This window comes from Plecotus auritus (assembly GCF_963455305.1).
Source record: "Plecotus auritus genome assembly, chromosome: 2".
NCBI lineage: Eukaryota > Metazoa > Chordata > Mammalia > Chiroptera > Vespertilionidae > Plecotus > Plecotus auritus.
This window is the reverse complement of record NC_137771.1, coordinates 148042015-148066233: the sequence shown is the minus strand read 5'-3', so window position 1 is coordinate 148066233 and position 24219 is coordinate 148042015. Positions and strand designations below refer to the sequence as shown.

Here is a 24219-nt window from a genome sequence, read left to right as displayed (position 1 = left end):
CTACTGGGGATGTGCCCGGAACCAAGGTACATGCCCTTGACTGGAATCGAACCCGGGACCACCCGGGACCCCCCAGTCCACAGGCCGACGCTCTATCCACTGAGCCAAACCAGTCAGGGCAAGAGCAGTTTTATTATAAAAAGCATAAAAGGGTGTGGCTTATAGAGCCAGAAATTATTTAATTCTAAGATGAGTTTTGCGAGTGAATTATTACTAACTTGAGTGCCTTTCATATTATATTCAGAAGAAGATGAGTAACATTTCAAAGTATCCTACCACAGATACTTTGAAATGTTGAAATGTATGTGCAGAATGAAAGCAAGCACTGTAATGGAAGCTTAGTTTTTGGAAGCTATTATTCACATGATGCCATGCATTCTGTAGGATCTTTCCCAGATGTTATGAAGGAAGCTTTTTAGCGAGGCTTGGTGTATGGGCAGCTAATACTTCCTTAGTTTTAATAGAAGAATTAAAACAAGATTATGGGAGTCCTTACCATGTACCAAACATTTACTACTTACAATAGCCCTATTAGGTAGCACCATTATTCCCATTTCACAGGAGAGGAAACTGAGGCATAAAGAGGTTAAGCAACCTCCCAGGGTTGTACAGAGGTAGAGCTGAGACTCAAACCTAGGAGGGCTGATAGCCCGGTGGGCAACCTTAACATCTAATTATGCGACTGCCTACAAAGGAGAAATTGAACGGAGAAGAAGATGAGAAGATGAAAGTACTAACTTACAGAATTCTTCAGTGCCAGGCTAAGGGATTTTAGTTGATTTGGCAGACAGTGAAAGCCACGGAAGGTTTTCCAGTGGGGAGGGTGACACAGCGAGAGCTGGACTTTTCGGATCTTCTGCCAGGTGCAGCGTGGGGGCTGGCTTAAAGCCGTGGTCGGCAAACCGCGGCTCGCGAGCCACATGCTGCTCTTTGGCCCCTTGTGTGGCTCTTCCACAAAATACTACGGCCTGGGCGAGTCTATTTTGAAGAAGTGGCGTTAGAAGAAGTTTAAGTTTAAAAAATGTGGCTCTCAAAAGAAATTTCAATCGTTGTACTGTTGATATTTGGCTCTGTTGACTAATGAGTTTGCCGACCACTGGCTTAAAGGGAAGAGACATTAGAGATGATTGCTAGTAGCTGAGAAGCAATGAGAACGTGGGTTTGGGAAACAGGGTTAAGATAAGAGTTTGAGGACACCTGTATTTAGGTTGTGCTGAGGGGGAAGAGGAGACCTAGAAGCACAGGCAGAGAAGCTGGAGGGGTGGGACCCAGGCCGTGCAGTGCCGCGCAAGGGAGGTGCTTCAGGAATGGAAAACCACAGAGCTCAGAGAGGCCTGGAATGAAACACAAATTAGCAGGTTGTTACTGCGCAGCCATGATGAGGCAGGCATTGCCCTGGAGGAGGATCCACGGAAAAATGTTCTCCTGTGCTGCTGACACCGCTGCTTCTAAGTGAGGTAACCTTTGGCAAGTTTAAATTCTTCTAAAGCTTGGCTGCCTGTTCTGGACTATGGTGACTTAAGAAAGACCTTACTCGGTTTAAATGGCCTGAGCCCTTGCAGTCTTTCCAGCTCTGGGATCTGTAATTCTGGGGTCCACACTGTGAACAGCAGTCGTTGGAAATGTTGGTATCAAGGTGTGGCTGGTGATTTGGCTGGCATTTCTAGGCAAGTCAGAAGGCGATGCAGAGAGTGAAGCGTGTCCTGCAGACATAATCTGAGAGGAGTTCTGTACAGGGGTGGGCAAAAACAGGCCTACAGTTGAAACACAGAGTTTATTCTTGTATTCTTATTTTTTTTAAATATATTTTATTGATTTTTTTACAGAGAGGAAGGGAGAGGGATAGAGAGTTAGAAACATCGATGAGAAACATTGATCAGCTGCCTCCTGCACACTCCCTACTGGGGATGTGCCCGCAACCAAGGTACATGCCCTCAGCTGGAATCGAACCTGGGACCCTTGAGTCCACAGGCCGACACTCTATCCACTGAGCCAAACCGGTTAGGGCTCTTGTATTCTTATTAATTAGTATTGTTTCCATATGAGCAACTATAAGCCTAATGTTGCCCACCTCTGTGTTTCCTCTCAAAAATACCAGTAGTGTCACAGCAATACTGGTCATAAATGGGAGGATAAAACTGAAAACAACACAGAAATGAAAATGACTAGGGAGTTTACAAAGAAAACTCAAACAGCCCCTAGATGGTGAAAGTGACTTTTCTGAGAGTGTCACTAGTGTCTTCCAAGAAAATTCTATTGATTGGAAATTTTAAAAGGTCAAGCCCAAAGGACTTTTAAAAAAGATAGCATGGAATTTAGAACAATCTTCCAGTTCTAAAAAACTATTTCTGGTGAAGCCCTGATCCTCTCAGTGGCACATCATTCTTTTCCCCTGGGACCCCCATCACCTGGGGATCTCCTTAAAATGCAGGTTTGACTCAGCAGATGAAGGGGTGGAGTGGAGATTCGCATGTCTGTCAAGCTCCCAGGTGATGCCAATGTTGCTGGTCAATGGACCACACTTGGAGTAGCAGGGTCTGCAATATTTAGCTTTTCTTCTCACAACATAATTATACTCGGTCTGAAACAGTGTAACTTGGCTCCCTCGCCAGACTGGACTCTGTTCCCCATATCCTGAAGTAGATAAGTACACGTGCATAATGAGGGCTAGATATCAATAGATTTTAACAGATGGATAATTTCTTACCTCTGTCAGGGGTTTGTGGTTTTCAATTATGTCAGTAATTTGAATTGTTATAGGTAGGGGCTTTTTCCTTTTAACTGAGAGATTGAAGCAAATCTGTTGTTTAGAAATAGGCACCAGAATGCAATATAAAATTTTCATATAAACTTAAACATACATTTACCAAATGACCCATGAAGACATATGCCCACCCAAAGACTGGTGCTTAAATGGTCAATGTAGCTTTATTTACAGTAACCAAAAACTGAAAACAAACAAACAAACAAATGTCTATTAGCTGGTGAATTGATAAGTTATGGTATAGCCACACAATGGACTATTACTTAGCAATAAAAAGGAATGAATTCCTGGTAGAAGCAACAACGTGGACATTTTTTTCAATTATACTAATTGAAATAAGCCCAAAATAACATTTATATGAACTTTTAGAAAAAGCAAACACCACAGTGATAAACAGATCAAGAGACAGGAACTGGGGGAAGGGAGCTGACTACAAAGAGGAACTTTTGGGGTGATGGAAATGTTTAGTATGATTTTTGTCATTGTTACATGATCACATGCATTTGTCAAAAATCATAAGATTGTACACTTAAAAGTGGCTAATTTTATTATAGAAAATTTTTATCTCAGTAAAGTTAATTGAAAAAATTGGCCATAATCATTAACCTGTTAAGAATATCTAATACTCCTTGGAGGCTATCTTATTAGTGGGATAATAATATAAGGAAATAGAGAAAATATCGCCTCTGGGAGAAAATATGAAGAAACAGTAGGAACATAAGAAGTTACCTTAAAAACTTTGTGTATTTTCAGTGTAGCTGAATCTAAAGGGAGAAATCTCAAAAACAGGAACTTCACTTTATTTTTAGCATCCAGAATAGTATGCTATTAGTTGAATGATTTGAGTGTGTTCCACTGTGATACTAAAAAAAAATTCTGATGAAACATCATTTTTCTTTTTTTTTTTTTTTTTTTTTGTATTCTTTGCTGTGAGCACATCCAGTTTTCAGGGGAAGATTCAGTCATCTGCTTTGACAGTGACAGCTTACCTTTAATCAGATGGACATATCTGTCTATGAAAGTTTAGTAGAAGCACTGGCTTTCTTCAAACACTGAAAGAGAAGGTGTATGTATATGTGTATAGACACTAGCTGCCTATCATTGTATTAGCAGAACTGGGGGAAGAGGAGAGAAAATAAGTTAATTATATATGTTTTTCTGCCTTGCAGAAAGAAAAATAATAATGTATTTAGAAACCAGTCAGAATGTGTACAGTTGGTCCAATTTGTTGATATTATACAAATAGGTTTTTTTTGGTGGGGGAGGGGCACATAAATCAACTTGTAATTTTCTGTTAATTTACTCAGCAATGTCAGAATTTCTCCCCCTTAATTTTTATCAAATAGCAGTAGCTCAACACCTCATGTTTAAATTTAGCTTTTCCAGTAATATCGCATATTACTTAATTTTATGTGCTATTTTATTCTTTATATATGCCCTAATTTTATGTGCTATTTTATTCTTTATATATGCCCTATTGAGCATTTTCAGGTTCTTCTAGCAAAATCCCTTCAACTAGACTACCGATTCACTAAGATTTCTCTTTAATTGTGAAATGAACAGTTTTTCATATTATAATGTGTCTAAGTAAGTGTATTTTAATAAATGCATCCATTTAATGCATATCCTCTTGCTTTACTTAAAAAAGTTATTAAGTGAATATATTCAATTCATGATGTCATAGTTTACAAATACAGTAATTATCGTTTCCTACAGTGTACAATTAAAAAAACAAAAAAAACCCAGACAGGTCTGAGCTTGAATTCTGGTCACTGCTCTGGGAATTGAGCATCTTCAGCCTGGGGTGGGTAGTATCCCTGCTGCCATCATTGTGTGTGCAAAGGGCTTATTGTGGTGCTAGGCATTTAGGAAGCACTTAATGACCTGTGCCACATTCACAGGATCATCAACACCAGAGGGTGGAGGTCCTTGGTATGGAAATGAAGTCATGGATACATTTGGATCATCCAATTAGTAATAAGGCCTACACTTAGAAGAGGGGTGGTAAATGAGTTAAGGAAGACTGAGTGAGGCCTTTACATCTGTCATGGGGGCCCTTTGTGTTTCCGTTAAGGCTTGTCTGTATGAAGATGGCTAGGTCTGGGGCAGCTTAGGGCACCCATAGGGCTGGACTGGAATCTAGACATTAATGCACAGTTAGAGCTGGAGCGAATGCTCCCATGGGCATGTGATTGCAGAGACTAGTCATAAACCAAGTCATAAATACAAAGAGGAAGGAGGGCAGGATGTAAGATCTGTTGGCCAAATTCTGACAGTCTTAAGGAGAGGTCATTGTGAGCTGAGGATGGTGGAGACCTGAATAGAGAAGGGCCTCTCCCAGGTCTGGATGGACACAGGCTGTCAGCAGGGCCACCTGGTAAGGTTGTGGAGATGAGCTGTGAACAGGGGCACCTGGCTAAGGGAAAAGTTGTGGCTGAAATCCTGCCCATGCCAACATAATGTAGCCATGGGGCTATGTGAAAACAGAGGGCATGTCCTTTTCTAATGTGCACAACTTTGCAAGTTATTGGGTATTGCTGTTGAACAGCAGTGCATTTGGGTGTGAGAGGAGACAGCATCAGGAGAGCAGGACGTCTGTCACCGAGGAAGCAGAGAGCATATGGGGACAGAATGGATGAGGACATGGTTTGGGATCCTACTTACTAACAGATTTGAAGTTCAGCTGCAGAGCTGATGGGTGGCTGAAGGAGAAGAATGCAGACATTGAAGAACGAGGCTCTAGGTCAGGGACCTGGACTACCCAGGTCCAGGAGATATGTCCAAAGTCAGTGTGGAGTCAGCAGGAACCTGACCTACCTGTTGAGTAGCTACTTGAGGGCTCCTCAGGCTCCCTTTCCTTGGGCCAGGATCAGTCCCAGAGCTGGAAGAGGGCCTGAGACTACGTGTGGGCATCAGGAAGCGCCTGTAGCCAGGTCTAGAGGAAACTGGCACAGAGAGGCCAGGCGGGCTGGGTCTGTGTGTACATGCTCAGCTTCGTGAAGCGTGAAATTGAGGGGCTTTTATTCCTTGGTGTTGCATGATATTGAGATGCCCACAGGGTTTCTATACTTGGTGAATAGAACAATGCTTCCAGAATTATTGCGGAATATACCTTTTTTCCTAGTAGGTTGTTGAAAGAAGCATTAGGAGGGCCTAAAAATAAGGCCATTTTCAAGTGACATTTTATAGGTTATTTTTGTTTGTTTGTTTGTTTTTATAAGTAATGCTCTCATGGTTGCTCTGGGACTCGGGAGTAGTTATGGAATGAACCAAGCACCCTCTAATTTGATTCTTATGCATACTATAGTTTGAGGACCACTGGTCTAGGACATTCAACAGAACCATGGAGAAAAATAATTGATGGATTTACTAAAATCCAGAGGAATGGGATTGGGAAAAACAAGGTGGGGAGTAATCGAGTTTTATTTTAGCACAGTTTATGACTATCAGCTTTCCATTTCACCAACCCCGAGAATTGATACTGCTCAGGGAGCTGGTGGATGGATGAATTAGAGAAACGTTCTGTGATGTTAGTCTGGTATCAGAAGGATGTGCATTTGTAAAAAAAAACTCACATCGGGAGAGAGGCCTGGCTCTGGTCTGGGAAATAAGGGTTTGATCCTGGTTCTGCTGCTTATCAGCTCAGGAAAGTGACTGCTGCTCTCAGAGCTTCAGTTTCCTCATCCGTAAATGAGAGCTGTAAGTTGACCACTCCCTTCACACACTTATCACAGGCCTTGGCACATGCTAAGCACTCATATATCTTAAGATTCTCATCAGCCATTATTCACGGGGCATTTTCCAAATGTGAAGCATTTTGGGTAAAAAATTAATACAAAGCATCTAGTTATAGTATCTGCAACTATCTTCAACAACTGTCTACTTCTCTTCTATGTGGCAGGCATTGTTAGAAGTGCTGGAAAAAAGGTAGACAAGACAGATAGTTCTGCTCTCAGAGCTTTCAGTCCAGTGGGATAACCACTCTAATATCTGCTGTGGTCTCTGTATTTGAGTAAATCCTTTTCCCCTCCCTGGTTCTTTTCCTCCAGGCTCTGGTGTCCCAGAGCAGTGTTTCTCACACTTTAGCAGGCGTAAGAACCAGATTGGAAGGTGCTTGTTTCAAAGCACTTACCTGAAGGGATTCAGATCAAGGAGGGAATGTTGACTAGCCCAGCTGGTACTGACCCAGGCACCTGCCATGTCAGTTTGGAGAACGCTGCCCTGGGCCACTTCCCTTCCGCCAATATCTGAATTTACCCTTTCAGAACCCTAGCTGCCAGCGGAGCACTGTTAGGAAGTTATAGATTAGAATTCTCTTTTGAGTTCCCCTCCTGCCTTTTATTTTGAGAGACAGGATGGCACCAGGAATAGAACCCTGAGCACAAGTGGTCAGACTGTCAGTCTATTTCTGTCTCCCAGACTGTGTGACCTGGGTCAGCTCACTTCAGAAACTTTCAGTTCCCTCATGCATTAAAGTCACACCCACTTATCAAGCTTGTTTTGATCCTCAAGTGAAGTGGACACACAAGTGTTTTAAAGCTCTGCACAAAATAAAATATACTTTTATTTTTAAAGAGAAGGAAAAACTGTTGCCAGGCTTGAGCTCACTTTTGCAGATGTAGGTTATTCATATATATTGGATTAAATATAATTTAAGAAATAAACGTTTGATTTCTGCCAATAAGTCCTACTCTCCCTTGAGACCCTCTAGTCACACTTTAGATGAACAATTGCTTCTATGATATAAACTGTAAAGGGTGTCTTAGAGAACCTGGTCTTAGGAGCAGCTGCAGCCAAGAAGCTGGCATCTGTCATGTTTAGTGTCAAGAACTGGAAAACTTGTTTGTTTTGGTAAATGAAGCTATATTGAAGGACCTTATAATTTTAAAAAAATTTTTAATTGATTTTAAGGAAGAGAGGATGGGAGAGGAAGAGAGAGAGAAACATTGATGTGAGAGCAAAACATTGATCAGCTGCCTCCTTCATGCCCCCTACTGGGGATCGAACCTGAAACCCCGCATTTGCCCTGCTGACTCCTGGCCCTCACTGGGAATCAAACCGGCAACCTTTCAAGTGCACAGGATGATGCCCAACCAACTGAGCAACACTGACCAGGGCTATAATTAAAAAAACAAAAACAAAAAAGAAACAAAACAGGCATTCTAACTAGTTTTCCTTTGAATACTTTTGCTCAAAGCAAAATCGCCCTTCCATTTATAAAATATAATTAGTTTATTTCTGGAAGATTTTTCCTGTGAGCAAACAGGAACTATAGTTTATCACAGGGAAATCCTGGCTGGTCCAAGTCTGTTTTGCAACTTGAATCTGGATGCTTTGAGTTGTCTGTAACATACAAGAGAGTGGCTAAGCTTCCTAAATTTTCTCAGGTGGTGTACGCAGCAGCTCCTCAAAGAGCAGGCTCATTTTATTTTCTGAAGAAAAAAAGAACGTTCTCTCATACTTCTTTGTTTATAACTAAACCACATTTGTGAATGAAAATGTTGGTTATTTCACAGAGCATACTTCTGTGCTCTGTGAAATAATACATAAATGTCCCAAAACTGTGTTTTGGGGGACAGAGAAGCAAATTGAAATGTAAATACTGAACTTTTTCTCTATGTCATATGCTATCTTATTTAGATGTAAATATGTCTTTAAAAAATTGCTGATACTGGTGTCATCCTTTTTGGATGTTTGCATAAATGATGTTATTCGGGGTGGAGCCTTAAATATTTAATTTGAGTATTTAAGTAGTTGTTTGGTGACTGTTTTGGCCCATGGTAAAATGCCTTCCAAGACAGTCTTAAACATATCCTATATTCATATTTGGGTGATACCTCCACGGGTGGGGAAAAAATTTGCATTCAGTCTTTGGGATGAGATAAGCCAAGTCCACATCGGCTCCCTGTCTGCACTGACAGTCCTATCTTATCATCATGAAGCGTGGCTCATGGCCTCTGGCCAAAGTGTTTACTAGTTTTACCTCTCTCACGTATACAGTGAGTTGCCTTTTCGAATCAGGCTAGAGGTCAGTTCCTTGACAATTCTCTGCTCATCCAGCACAAGAGGAGGAAGGAAAGCTAACATTTGTTGCACATATTAGAAGGGCCAGTCTCTGGGCTGGCTATCTTGTCTGTCTGAGCCATCAGTTAGCCACTTCAGTGATGTGTCTAATATCCCAAGCACCTCACTGGCTTGAACTTTGACTCGGATAATCCCAAACCTTAATTCTCTCCATCACTTAGATTTTACTAATGATTTCTCAATAAACAGAACCACGTTTTTTCCCCCTCCAGTCAATATTATGCAATTTATTTTTTGCTTAATACTAAAATAAATTTAAGGTCATTTAAAAAATATCCTATATTACATCAAGATAGCACGCATTACAGTGGGTGAGGAAGACAGAACACAGTGCAAAGGGAGGCACCTGCTTTGTTCCCTTTGCCATCAGCAGATGCTGGGCTTTCTGCCAAAGCAACACCCAACTGCGTCTTCCTGTCAGGCCAATAAGAATACCGCACAGGCCGCATTAAGCATAAGCCAAGTCTCAGTTTGGCTTTCTCAAGACCCATGCATTTAACTGTGTAGCAAGAGAACAGCTGACTTTATGTTAGTGCACACAGACCCAGGGAAAAATCCTGAGAATGAAAACTTCCCGCTTAAGTAGAGGGCAGGGAAAGACCAAAGATACAGATTGGCCACTCTAGGCTGGTAATTAATAGAGTTTATTAAGGGAAACATACATATGACGCATGTTTTAGGCTGTTGGAAGACAAACTGGATGCCACCGGAACAGCAAAAGTCTAAGATCAGAAAGAAAAATATTTAGTAGGGACTTGAATTGGGAGATCTTCTCCCTCTATGAGAATTACAATGTGGCCCGATTTTTAGATGTTAATGTGGCCGCAGTCTTTGGAAGCTGACCAGGCTATGTAAACCATACATGTGGGTGAGGGGAGGTGGTGCTTCCTGGGGTGAAGAGGTGAATACCAGGACTCCTACCTTCTCCCCTCTTTCAATAGCGCTTCCATGGATCCTCATTGCGTTACGACAGTGGTCGGCAAACTCATTAGTCAACAGAACCAAATATCAACAGTACAATGATTGAAATTTCTTTTGAGAGCCCAATTTTTTAAACTTAAACTATATAGGTAGGTACATTGTTATTAACTTAATTAGGGTACTTCTAAGCTGGCCTTTGCTAAAAACTCAAGGGTCCAAACAGCCGCATGTGGCTCGCGAACCGCAGTTTGCCGACCACTGCATTAGGATAACAGGATCCCACCAGAGACTGAGCAGTTCCTCCCCACACAGGGCTGGGGAGTATCTGACTCACCCTGGGAAATAACAGGAACATCCCATTGCAGACACTGCCCCAGGTCCAGGCACCATAGGGCCTGGTACTCTGTTTCATAGTTTGTTGGACCATCCGGTGTGAATGAATCAAAATTATACCTATTTTTTTTGGTCAGATTGGCCATATATATATATATATATATACATATATATATATATATATATGGTGTGCCACAGAATTGTAGTAATTAGTTTATGTGTGCCATGAGATGAAAAAGGTTGAATATCACTGATATAGGAGATGGAACCTCCATTCAATAACTGTATTGACCAGGTTACTGTATTTTTAAAGGCAGCCCTGCTCCTTTGCTATACCCACTCTTCCGGTATACCCAACTGTAGTGCCAACTGATGGCTCACTTGCTAAAGTGTGTCAAGGCATCTGATTCCTGGTTACCAAGGTGTGGATGCCTTATAGGCAGGGACATGGAAGACAAGGTCTGCCTCATGTTCTTGTGAGTCCAAATCTCTTGTCCCCATAAAGGTTTGTTCATAATTATCCACCTTTTTCTTTATTGTCATTGTCTAAGCCTTAAAGGCACTCCCTTTAAATGGCCCACATGTCAGTAAACAGGATCAGCGGTCAAGTTTCATGCATGATTACCAACCAGACAGCGCCTAATTCAGCCATTGTTCCTGTTTCCACCCAGGTAGTGCTGGGGGATGGTTGGATGGTAACTGCCATCCAGGTAGATGGATTATCCTGCCTAGAGCCCTACCAAGCTCCAGCTGGAACTTCCCATATTCCTTCTTTGCGTGTTGCCGGGGCTGACTCAGGAATAGAAATGGGAGCATTTGGAGGGTCTGTATATTCAATAGGGCCTAATAATTGCTGCATCTCTGAAGGCAGAGGACTATTTGACAGTGCTACTCTCTTGTCAGTAAACATGCCATTCAGTGGGTGTAGGAGTCTGAGCCGTGGAAGAGCCAGTTCCGTGGACCATGTTGTCTGTCCACCCACCCTTAATGGCAAGGGAAGTTCTTATTGTGACTGGCTGCTCTTTGGTAAGAGCACTGTATTCATTGTCAATAGTTGCTATTCTATTGGGGTACATCTGATATCTGCTTCCTTCTATAATTGGGACCCAAGTCCAAGGGGCACTCTTTCCTTTTGCTGTTTTTGCCAGAATGCCCAGCCCATGCCTCCAGGGTTACTGAAACATCTAACACAGTTGGCAACCTTGCCTGGGACATTCCAAGGACTTTAATTTGACCAATACTTTTATCTTCTCAAAGGCAGCCTGTTGTTCAGCTCCCTATTCCCACATATGTCCCTACTTAACTGGACAATATAATGGTTGAAGGCATTGTGCTATGTGGGGCATAAATGTTTACCAGTCCCCCAGAATTCCACAACATTCTCTTTCACATTTTTTGGCGGATAGATTAGGCTAGTACTTTGTGACAATGCAGGTCTCATACGACACTAGAGGACTTTACTGCAGTGCCCGGGCCTGGAATTTTCTGCATATTCCCTGCCCATCCTCCTTGCTGTAGGTGGTTCAGGAAAGCCTGCAAAGTTTTCTGCACAAAGCAAATCTTCACAGGTTAGCATTAGGTCATCAATATGAGCCCATTTCACAGAGGTCGGGAAGGAAGATGGTGCAGGTCCAGAGCCACCATCCCAGGGCACATGGTGGGGCGAGGCAAGTAGCCTTGAGGGAGCAGCTGGAAGGCAAACCTAAGTGGGAACACATTTTCTCACAGTTCTTTGTCACTGTGAGGGCATCAGCCTTGCAGCAAGGAAAGGCTACAACCCATCCAGAAGATATACACACAACAAGGATGTAATGGATAACAGCACCAACTGCATCTGGTGGATGGTTGGATGGTAATTGCCATCAAAGTAGATGGAGTTGCAGGTGAATTAAGTCCTGCTTAAAGGCACTAGGGTGAACGAAGGAATGCAAATACTGAGACATGGGGTTTTCCAGGGAACCTGGAAGAACCAAGCGGCCATCGGGTTTTCCATAGCCCTAACTGCTCATTTGATGGACAACCCTTGTTTGCCCATCTTAATTTCCCTGACTCGGGAGCAGATTGTTGCCATATTACAAGGACATCGGGACAGCAAAAGTCTGGCAATGAGGGGTCATCTTTGTAGAAGCAGGGTGGACTTCATCCATATGTGCCATAATCTTTATAGATTTTGCTGCTGCTGCCTTTTGCTGAAAGTCGTCCAGGGCATTTCAAATGCAAAAGGTTAGCTTTTACTATTGAGAAGATTCCACTTCCTTTAGTAATCAAAGACCTGATTAAAACAACGTAAACAAAGAAAATTACTTTTTAAATTATTTTTAAAATGTTGGTATTGATTTCAGAGAGGAAGGGAGAGGGAGAGAGAGAGACAGAAACATCAATGATGAGAGAGAATCATTGATTGGCTGCCTCCTGCATTCCCCACATTGGGAATCAAGCCCGGAACTGGGAATTGAACCATGACCTCTTGGTTCATAGGTTGATGCTCAACCACTTAGCATGCTGGGCCAGAAAATTACTTTGCGAAAATATAGAATCTTTGTTTTCTAAGCAGAAAACTTGTTATAATATCTTATCAGGAGCAAAATCCAAAAAAACCTTTGTCTTTTTAACTGAGAGAAAGAGAACCAAACTCTGTTACTTAATTAAATCCATTTTAATCTTGGCAAGCTTGACCACACATTAAAAATAATTTTCTTCAAAGGCTTCTTTTCATAAACCTTCTACAGTTATTGCTAAAGCCATCACTTAAAGGCCTTTTATTCTACTTAAATCTATTTATTTTATTAGTTCTTAACAATTATGTTTAGATTATCCACAAAACTTGATGAGACTTTAGATAAAATCAGCCTTCATTCTAAGTTATTTTTTGCTGATAAATTTATAAGCCCAGGTAAAACAAAAGGTAAAGATGTATTTGTTTTAATTAAACTAACAAACTTATGATAGTTTTAATATCAGATATTTTCCCAAATCTCTTGATTCTGAAAAGCATTTAGGTTGGTTTCTATATTTCTGACAATTTTAGAATACTTAGTCCTTAATTTAGTGCTTAAATCCTTTAAGCCAATACATAGTTCTTTTACCAGTCAGCAATACCACTTGAAGGTAGAAAATACCACACAAATACAACATGTATAAAGACATACATGAACATACAAACAGATGCACACAGAGACCTCATGGCTTCCATAGAAGAGTGTGCTCTGCTCAAAGGGTCTTTCCTCCCTCACCTCTATCAGCCGTCCTGAGCTAACAGAGTGTAGACATTCCAGTGCTTTTTCTAGTTTCAGTTCTCCTTCTACTTTGCTAACCCTGGCTTCTCGCTGGGTGACAGTGGCCAGTCAAACCACCCATAATAGGGACCAGCCTATGGCCATAACTTTTCCTGCCTTGACACAGATGTTTGAGATCATCTGGCATTTTGGGGGCATCCCTGTACTCACACATATATCAAGTATAGGGGCCACCCCACATGAATGTACTAGTACCGTGGTTGGCAAACTGCGGCTCACGAGCCACATGCGGCTCTTTAGCCCCTTGAGTGTGGCTCTTCCACAAAATACCACGGCCTGGGCCAGTCTATTTTGAAGAAGTGGCGTTAGAAGAAGTTTAAGTTTAAAAAATTTGTCTCTCAAAAGAAATTTCAATCGTTGTACTGTTGATATTTGGCTCTGTTGACTGATGAGTTTGCCAACCACTGTACTAGTATATGTACAACCTGGGATTTCCCCTACAGATGCCCTTTTCCCAAAGCCCGTTTTTTTTTTTTTTGTCTCCTGCCTGGCTTGCCAATTGTTAGTTATACTCAAACCCTGGAAAAGCCCAGAGAAAGAAAATCTACCTCTAAAGTGGAGGACAGAAAAAAAGGCAAAGAAATAGGCTGGCCACTCCAGTTGGGCAATTAATAGAGTTTATTAAGGGAAATTTAACCTAGGAGACATGACCAGGGTGGGGGCAAGGCAAAATAGATTCCTGCACCCACTTGGCAGGTGCCAAAGGATTATATAGAGCAAAAAGGGGTGGGGTGAGGGTAGTCACAGTACTAGTATGCGGATGCCAGCAGGTATGGGAAATCACGTGCTTGTCCATGTCAGGACAGCAGCCTGTTCCAGGAACCAGCATGAAGTGGAGGCAGGGGAAGGGGTGCTGATTTATGTCAGAATAAACATCAGTTCCCATCAGTCTCTAAGTGGTTGCGGTAAGCAACCTCCCTCTTCTGTCCCGGGTCCAGCTTGTGCGTCCGGCAGCAGTCTCATTGTGGGACGGTCTCTCCGCCACACTTTAGGGTTGGAAAACAAACAACAGTAAAACACACAAACATACTCAGCACGTGCTTTTGTGTCATGTGTGGTGCCAGATGCCTGTCATTTCGGTGGTTTGCTCTCAAGCGTAAACACACGCGTTAAGGGGATTGTTTGATAAAATGTAGATACTACATGTGGTTTCCTCTGTTTAAAAATATTTGGGGAATGATGATAAATGCATATTTTGGTCCTCAGGTTGGAAGAGGTCAACAGACTTACCTAAGGTCCCCAAAGCTGGGAATTATGTGGAGTTGGGAGAACCCTGTCTTCTGATTTCCAACCGGTGTTGATGCTTCAGAGGGGTTATGTATACTAAATTAGAAGTATGTGTAAACTAACGTTTGCTCGTTTAGTTTATTTGCTTCCCCCTGACATAGCATTCATTTTTAACTAATTAATTTATCACAGTGGAATGTGGGGTGGTGGCTGTCTTAATAGCAGTGGGAAGCACCAGCTGCCACCTGGGAGGCAAGATTGTCAGCCTTGACTGGATAGTCACTACAGGTTAGCACACAGCCCACGTGCTCAGTAATTCCAGAGGTTTTGACTCGAATAGAGTACAGCACAATTATGACATTTGTTAAGAATAATAACAAATAGAAATAACAAATTAAGAAAAATAAATTATCAAGGAAAGTTTAAATTATGTTCAGTGTATTCTACTTAGGAAGACAAAGGGATGATTTATTGTAAGAGTTCCATTTACACTTATTTTACCATGAAAAGGGAGGCAACATTACATTATTTGGAAATTAATGCAACCACATTTGCACATTCTACACTGCATTACCCTGATTGAGGGTAGGAGTGAGAGGAGTAGTACATGCAATTGTCCAGATGAACAAGAAATGTATTAAGAGATGCAAGGGAAATAGTATGCCTGTTTAAAGTCACAGGCATTGAAATAGAAGATCTATTGTGGAACCATCCTATATAATAAAAGGCTAATATCCAAATTGTCCCCTCAACCGGGAGCTCGACCAGGGGGCAGGTCCAGCTGGCCAACCACCCGTGGCCCCTTCCCCTGGTTGGCCTGGCCCAATTGGCTCAGTTTGGGGTGGGCCGGCCCAACCCCACCCATGCATGAATTTGTGCACCGGGACTCTAGTATACAAGTTTGTCTTTTGCATTTATTTGCATGTGGAAATGAGGACTTATTTATTTCTGTCTTTGAAGTAAAAGTGGAAACTACATAAACATGTTTTGGGTTTTAAAAATATGTATATTCTCTAAAGACTTTTTTTTAATTTAAGGATTGTATCAAGGTTTTTCTGTCTACAAATGTGTAATGAACTATTATACCGTCATTTAATACAAAGCATGTAATTAGCTGAATTTACCTGTGCTATGATATTGAAAAATCACATAGGTGCATCTAAAGGTGTATCAAAATTGAGGATATGGGAAAGATTTTTAATAGCACTTTTATCCATTTTTTATAAAATTAGAAAAAGGACTTGTAAAAGTTGTAATGCATAACACTTAAAAGTCATTTCAAGGACTAAAAAAATGAAATGTTTATTTACATCTTAAGGCATATATTCACTTTCTATTGAGAGAAAAATAGATATTCATTAATGCTTCTGAAAAAAGCTTTCAAATTTCAGTATAAAATTTTGTTCTGAGTGAATGTTTTTCTTTTTTTATCCAACATGAGAAAGTAGTAAGGAGCTACTAGCTTTGAAACAATGGAGCTGTTTATTGGGTTACACATACACTATGCTGTGTTGATAAAAGGGACTGAGGAGGGACAGAGAAAAATTCTCTTTCTGCACATTTAGTGGGCATTTTGAAAATAATCGGCCTACACCATTTTCTTCTAATTTTCCCTTTTTATATGTTTACTCACAAGTATTTATATTTGAGCCATTGGATAAACACATCTGGGTAACAGTCTTACCTTTGGACTTGTGTTTCAGGAGAGCCAGCCATGAGAGGCTACCTCGTGGCTATATTCCTGAGTGCTGTCTTCCTCTATTATGTGCTGCATTGTATATTATGGGGAACTAATGTCTATTGGTAAGTTTAATTTTTGCTATTTAAAAATAATTTCCAAACTGGTCTTTCACACAGACACACAGATGATATTAGAGGGACCTATTAAAATCGCCTGTAACATTTTGAAACTTTTCTAGCTTTCCATTATAAACCAGGGTTTTATCATTCTAGTACCCTATATGTTTTATCTCTAACAGTTTTAAAAAATGATAAGCAAACACCTTTTTATTGACTTTCTAGTGAAGCCATGGTGTTGACCATCTTTGGGATATAACTGTCTTCATCTAATATTTCATCTTCTTGAATTGATGGAGTGATTCTTGGACTCAGAGATACTCAACCTTTCCGCCTAAAATGCTTGTATAAGAGATTGTTTGATAAAATGTAGATAGTACATATATTTTCCTTTGTTTAAAAATATTTGATGAATGATGATATCTGTATATTTTTTAACAACTTTGAGTTAAAATGTCACATATAAAACTTTGAAGAGGTAAAGGTAGTTTTATTACAGAGAAAACTCCTCTGATAGGATTTTTACTCTTTTCCCCATTCTCAGTCCTTTATCTGAGAAAAAAGTATTGATGACCTTTAAATCCAGAATGGGTAGCAGTATATGATTTTATCAAAATAAACCACACAACAACTTCCTGGCTTAGACAAAGTTTAGCTCTTTTTGCTAGCATTTCTATAGTAGATCCTAGATCATGTTTCTAGCCTGTGTTGACTACATACAAATATAAACTGATACCTCTGGATTTAATCATCCCTGGTTGATTGAAAAATAATTGTAATACTCTTCATGAAAGGACGTTAAACAAATAAATGGTCACCAGAAAAGACCCAATGCTAGGTGGGTGGCTTTAGCCATACGTTTTAGGCTTTGGACTTAAATATTTAGCTAGAGAACTTAGTCTGATTTTATACTACATGAAAATTATGCCACAGGAATCTCCTTCCATCTCCACCACATCCTGTCTCTGTCCCACACTTAGTAATGAAAGACAAAAATAAAAGAAAAGGAAGCTTACTAGATCGATATTTTCTTACAAATACATTGTTGTCCTAGGAGAAATGGTGAGGACAATAAACTGTCTGAATTCATCTGTCATTGTTTTAATTGTAGTTGATTTCTGATTTTATGCCATTGTGATCAGAGAAGATGCTTGATATGATTTCTACCTTCTTGAATTTGAAGAGACTTTGCCTGTGTCCTAATATGTGGTCTATCTTGAAAATGTCCCATGTACACTTGAGAAAAATGTACATTCTGTAGCTTTGGTGTGAAGTGTTCTGATGATGTCAATTAATTTCATCTGATCTAGTGAGGCATTTAGGATTACTGTTTCTTTATTTTTTTTGTTTAGAGGATTTATCCAGTGGTGTCAGTGGGGTATTAAAGTCCCCTACTATGATTGTATTGCTGAAGATCTAACCCTTGATATATTCCAGAAGTTTTTTTATATATTTGGGTGCTCCTGTATTGGGTGCATATATATTTACCAGAGTTATATCCTCTTATTGTATCGATCCCTTTGGTATTATGAAGTGGCCCTCCTTATCTCTTGGTATGGCCTTCACTTTGAGGTCTATTTTGTCAGATATAAGTATTGCTACCCCTGCTTTTTTTTTTAATTTCCATTTGCCTGAAAATTTTTTTTCCCATCTCTTCACTATCAGTATGTGTGAGTCCTTTGTTCTGAGGTGGGTCTCTTGTAGACAGCAAATATATGGGTCATGTTGTCTTATGCATTCAGCTACCCTATGTCTTTGGATTGGAGCATTTAATCCATTTATGTTTAAGGTTATTATTGACAGGTACTTGTTTGTCACCATTTTCATTCTTTATGCCTGTGTTCCTTCCCTAAATTTCTTCTTTTTACAGCAGTCCCTTTAGCATTTCTTGCTTTGCTTCCTTGGTGGTAATAAACTCCCTTAGCCCTTTTTTGGACACTGATTCTTGGATTCAGTCCCTTGCCTTGCATCACTTTGTATATTTCATCCCATTCCCTTTTGGCTTGATGTGTTTCTGTTGAGAAATCAGTTGATAATTCTAATGGGAGATGCCTTGTAGGTAACTTTCTGTCTCTATCTGGCAGCCTTTAAGATTCTCACTTTGTCGTTGATGTTTGTCAGTTTAATTATGGTCTGTCTTGGTATTGGTCTTTTGGGGTTCATCTTGTTTGGTGCCCTGTGTGCTTCTTGGACTTGTGTGGCTTTCTTCTTTTCAATATTAGGGAAGTTTTCTGTCATTATTTCTTCAAACAGGTTTTCTGTTCTTTGCTCTGCTTCCTCTCCTTTTGGAACCCCTATTATGTGGATGTTGTTTTGTTTTGTATTGTCCCAAAACTTCCTTAGGCCCTCCTCCTGCTTTTTAAGTTTTCTTTCCAGTTCCTCCTGTGCTTGGGTGGTGTTTTGTACCTTGTCTTCTAACTCGCTGATGCAATTCTCAGCTTCTTCTAGTCTACTGTTGAAACTTTCCATTGTGTTCCTCATTGCAGCTATGTCATTCTTCATTTCCTCTTGATTATTCTTCATTTCCTCTTGATTCTTATACATGCTGTTGAATTTGTCTTCCATCCTTTTTAGTGTCCTTATAACCATTGCTCTGAATTCTTTCTCTGACAAATTGCTTGCCTCCATTTTGTTTATTTCCTTTCCTGTGATTACTCCTTTGCTTTCATATGGGGGTTTTTCTTTGTCTCCCCATTTTTGCTGTTCCTTTGTAATTGTTACTATGTATTAGATCAAACTGCTATGCCACCCAGATTTTTTGAGTTTGTCTTATATAGTAGATGTTTTGTGGGACCCAGTGGTGCAATCTTTTCGGTATTTTGGGCTGGGTAATCTAGGGATGCCCCCTTCTTGGGATATTTGAGTTCTCTTTGTGTAGTTGGGTCTTGATTGTTATTGTACTGTTGTGGATGGAGTCTCCTCTCAGGGTGTCTGGTTATGTGGCTCACTCTCTACCACATTGACCAAACAACACAAAATACAACTTGATAAGAAATGACACAAAGGGAACAAAACAAAAATGTACTCACAACCAATAACCTCAATATAAGTGACCACCAGAGAAAAGAAAATTAAGGGAGTGAAAAGAAAGCAAAAATGATATAGAAAAAAGAAAAAAAGGTAAGAGAGCAAAGAGAAAGAAGAAAAAGGAAGAAAAAATATATAGTGAGAAAAAAACACAGAGCAAACAGATAAACCAAAAAATGCAAACAACAAATACCCAGAAAAAAGGGGAGGGCGGTGCAGAATCTGTAGAGGCAGAACTTATATACAGAAAGTAAGGTTAAGGAATTGAATAGATGGAAGACCTCAGTTCAGTATAGAGGCGTTAGAAAGAGAATGAGTGGATAAGAAAAAAAGAAAGGGGGAAAATTAAAGATAAATAAAATAAGTAAGAAAAATTAAGATAAAATAACAATAAAAATAGAATGAAGAAAAAATGTGAAAAAAGTAAAAAAGAATAAACAATAAAATAAAGAAGGAAAAAAATTTAATAAAAGATAAAGAAAAAATAAAATGAAAAAGTGAAGTGTCATTTGTTTCAGCTAAGTTTTAATGCCCCATGGGGGCTGGTTTAAGATCCCACTCTTCTGTCACTTACCAGTTTCCTGTTAGGTAGTCACCACTGTGTTGAAGTTCCAAGTGATCCACACTGCTCCTCTGTTTGTGTCTATCTCCACAGCCTTGACTGCAACCTGGTGGGACCAATCTGCCCACTTAGCCTGTCTCCCTGCTGTCAATCTTAATCTCTCAAGTGACTGTTTCTGACAGGGCTATAGGTAGGGAGGCTGTTGTATCACTTTCTGGGACTGAAAGACCTCTCTTCAACCCAGTCCCTGAGGGCTCTTCAGGGCTACTCAGATTTTTTGTGTCCTTTTTTCCACTCAGGGTTTAGTCTCGGTGTGGCTGTATTATCTTCCTTGAGGCTGCTGGGAGGGGCTGGCTTTTCAGGAGAAAAATGGCTGCTGAGGTCCAGAGGCTCAGGAATGTCCCAGTGCCAAACTCCTGGTTACCTCTCCCTGACCCGCTCTCCTCCTCAGCCTCTCCCCAGATTCCACAAGTCCACATCTCCACCTGAACCATAGGCATGGGTGAGTGTTTGTATTTGAAAGGTCCTATGAACTGGGTTTAGTGAATAAAAGCAAAGACCAAACAGGCAAAACAACTGCATGACTGCTAGTTTCTCTCCCTGGCACTGCATGGCTCTGGCAGTTCTTCAGGCCACCCCTCTGGGCTCAGCCTCTTGCAGCTATGGACTTAGATCTAGAATCCCCTGCTGCCATCAGCCCTGTGGACTTCTTTCCACAGTCAGGTTTTATGCCTGTCCTCAAGGGACGCGGACTTGGTGCAGCGCAGGTTCCTTCTAACCCTCTCGTCCTGGTGCTCACGAGACTCTCTCCAGCCCAGATCCTGATCCTACCATTCTCCAGGCATCCTCTGCCCTTCCCAGCTATGAATTGTCACCAGCTGTTGTATTGCTTTTACAAAACCTTCTGTGAATATCAACTTTTTCAGCTTCTAGAGTCCTCTTCAGTGATTCTCAGTAAGATTTCCTTAAATATCACTTCCTCAGAAGATGTCAGAGAACAGAATTGTGTGGCATAATTCTACAGGGTCCATTGGTTGATTTTTGTATGTGCCCTGACTGGTGATCAAACCTGTAACCTTGGCATATCTGGATGAGGCTCTAACCAACTGAGCTACCCAGCTAAGCCCAGCACAGTCTTGTCATCAGGACTTGAGGAATGTTCATGTCACTCCTGAGTTAATGCTTTACTCCAGTCACAGAAAGCACAGTAGGAAAGTACCTCAAATAGATGTTGCTGTGAACTTGATTCCTTAAAAACTACAGTGCAACCTTGGTTCTCGAACTTAATTCATTCTGGAAATCTGTTCAAGAAGCTATTTGTTTGAAACTGAGTCATTTTTTCTCAGTAGAAAAAATGTAAATTGAATTAATTTGGTGTAGACCCCCAAATGATTCCCTGTTTTAACCTTCCTTATATACAAACACTTCTTTTCTTAAATTTATCAAACCACCCCCTAGTAGCCTTAAATGAGTCACTTCCAGCCCTCCTTCCCAGGGTGTCTTTCAGGAGGTCAGTATAGGGCATCTTCACTTTTTCACATTGCCTCCTAAATGCTGTCACCAGCTAAATGCTTTTCACTTATCCAAATCAACAGCAGTTTTTCTACCTTGTCAATTACCTGTGATCATTGTTTCTTTCACACCATTAGCAACATTAACACCCTTGATGGCCTCTTTATGTCTTAAAATCGTGCTAATTGTCCATTTTTCCAGCAACAAAAGCAAAAAAAAACTACCAACAACAAAACACAAAAATATTCATAGCATGAGTTCCTGAGATGTTAACAGCATGAGGTGTAGTGGTAAACTGATGCATACTGGTGCATTCTCTCCTTTGTTTGTGGCCTGAGAGATGTGTTTTGTCATGCTGATGTTGTCAGTTTGAGAAGTGAAGTTTGTTCAACAATGGATACATTTTTTTTCTGTGAACAATGTGGGCAAGAACCAAATTGTTTGCGATGGGAGACATTTGAGAACAGGTTTGACTATATGAAGACAGAGGCTACTAGGGGGCGGGGCAGGGGCTGGTGTGGCCTCTTTGCACTGCTCCATACCGTGGAGGAAGCTGACACCATGAAGATCTTGGCTTTGAAGCATGTCTTTGAACATCCCTGGGAAACTGTTACAACAGCTGCAATGCAGAAATATGTAAACCCTATGAACCCAAGTGTGGCTGCAGTTGATGTATTGGACAGACATGCAGATCCTTCTGGAAAGTTTCACAGTCATAGACTTCTCAGCACAGAGTGGGGACTGCTTTCCATTGTGAAATCTTACCGGTGCAGCAAGAGCCAGTCCATGTGTGCAAGAACATTCTGGAGTTTATCCTGTCCAGAAAACAACAATGGAACTTAAATCCACTAATATTTTATTTGCAAAAATGGTTTCCTTAGATGAGAGACTGGTATTGAAACCAGATTCTCAGGACCTAAAAAAGCTGTTTTGATTCAAGAGACCATAATTACTATGAAAGGAGTCAGTAGTTATTTCAAGTTGGCAAGTATGGTATCTTCAAATGCTAATAAAGGCCAAGAAACAATGGAATGGGTAATACATAAATTAAATGCTGAGACTGAGGAATTGATGGCTTCAGCAAGAGGGAGCATAAGACTACTGATGGCAGCACACATTTGTAGAGAAATTATGGAAGTTGGTATACAATACCCAGTCCCCGGATCTCTAGACATTATACTTGTTATTTTAAAAAATATAACTCTATCTTAGTTAGAGTTTCTTAAAAGTAGGTTGTGTGCTTTTTAAATGTTTTTATTAACTTTAGACAGAGAGGAAGGGGGAGAGAGAGAGAGAGAGAGAGAGAGAGAGAGAGAGAGAGAGAGAGAGAGAGAGAAACATCGATTGGCTGCCTCCTGCATGCTCTCTACTGGGATCAAACCTACAGCCAGGAATTGAACCGGTGATCTCTTGGTTTATGGGACGATGCTCAACCACCAGAGCCACACCAGCAAGGTCAAAAATTTTTTTAATAAGCTGAAGAAAGGCTATGTGATATGATCAAAACAAAGAGGTACAGGGTCTCTAAATAAAAGGGAACATCTGAAACTGATAGTGTTGGAAATGACTGCCTGGTTTTGAGGATTCCAGTATTTATATGAAGATTTAACACTTTGAAAAGTACTTGGAAATTGGTGTTAGCATATTAAATCTCCGTAAGGTGGAATTTTAAAGCTTTTCATCATTGGAACTCTACCTGGCTGTGGACCAACCCCAGGGCAAAGCAGGGCCCCTGGAAATAGACACAATTGCCCTGCTGAGGAAAACTTCAAGAGGGAACTCACTTCAACAGAAGAAATTATATAATTTTAAAAGCTACATTAATTTGTATAAAATAACTTGCTCTGGTATAAACCATCATGAAAATCCATAGTGTTTTAATTTGGCACTTAAATGACATTTTTGGAGTGAAAAATCATCACTCAAGTAATATATTATTCCAACAAAAATGTGTTGTTTTTTTAAATAATCGAGTACTGTATTGATTTGCCAAAGTTTTATAACTTAGTGAAGGTATTATCTTCCATGGATTTGTACTTTCTAACTTACCATGCTATATTGTGGGCTGGTTGTGTTAACTGAAAGAAAATAAGTCATTACCAGAAGTTTGCAGCACTGTAAACTTAAACAGAAGAGCAGCTTTTCACATATTTTAGCATTTCACATTCACCTAACCTATAAATGGCCATGTATCAAAATCATGGTTCTGTTATTGCTAATGCAAGATATGCCAGGTTATTTGAATAGAATTACTTTTGAAGTAATTGTGACCACAAAACATTGTTTTTACATGAGGAGCAGTACATCATTTGAAACTATTCAAATAATGTCTTGATCTGAGTTACAAATCCCAGGTTTTTTAATAATAGGATGCACTGTGCTATTGGGACAGTAAGGAAGAAGAAAAGAACAACAAGGGGAAAAAAAACATTGATCTAAGCTAACCACCACATGAATTACTTTTCGGCTTTTATTTATGGGGAATCCTCATTTTGGGAGGCAAAGGGCAGCTGCATTCGGAAAAGCAATCCAGTAAATGTATTTTGTTTCATATTTTGTAGCAGTTAATTATCAACCAGTTAAAAAAATATCTTTGATACTTGCAGTTGTTGCTTATAGAGTATTTTTGTTCTAAGTTGATTAGCTCTTGCCTTTATTTTACAATGATTAATGTGATTAACTTTTAATCAGGTTTC

At 40.2% G+C, this 24219-nt stretch overlaps 1 protein-coding gene and 1 pseudogene across 7 annotated transcripts in view; both read left to right on the top strand.

Annotated features, from left to right (window-relative positions):
- Window positions 1-24219, top strand: part of ST3GAL6 (ST3 beta-galactoside alpha-2,3-sialyltransferase 6) — a 90856-nt gene that overhangs the window by 25294 nt on the left and 41343 nt on the right. For 5 of the 6 annotated variants that reach the window (XR_013959834.1, XM_080654121.1, XM_080654122.1 and 2 more), the window contains exon 3: window positions 16329-16428. The exons of the other annotated variant lie outside the window; for it this stretch is intronic. Coding sequence is in view for 4 of the 5 variants with exons in the window: in XM_080654121.1 (XP_080510247.1) it covers window positions 16340-16428 (89 nt within the window). In the remaining variant the exon portion in view is untranslated. The remainder of the gene's footprint in view (window positions 1-16328; window positions 16429-24219) is intronic. 6 annotated transcript variants of the gene reach the window in all.
- On the top strand, window positions 22085-22694 carry LOC308242620 (PRELI domain containing protein 3B-like; annotated as a pseudogene). Its single transcript has one exon. The product of its transcript is annotated as a PRELI domain containing protein 3B-like (transcript).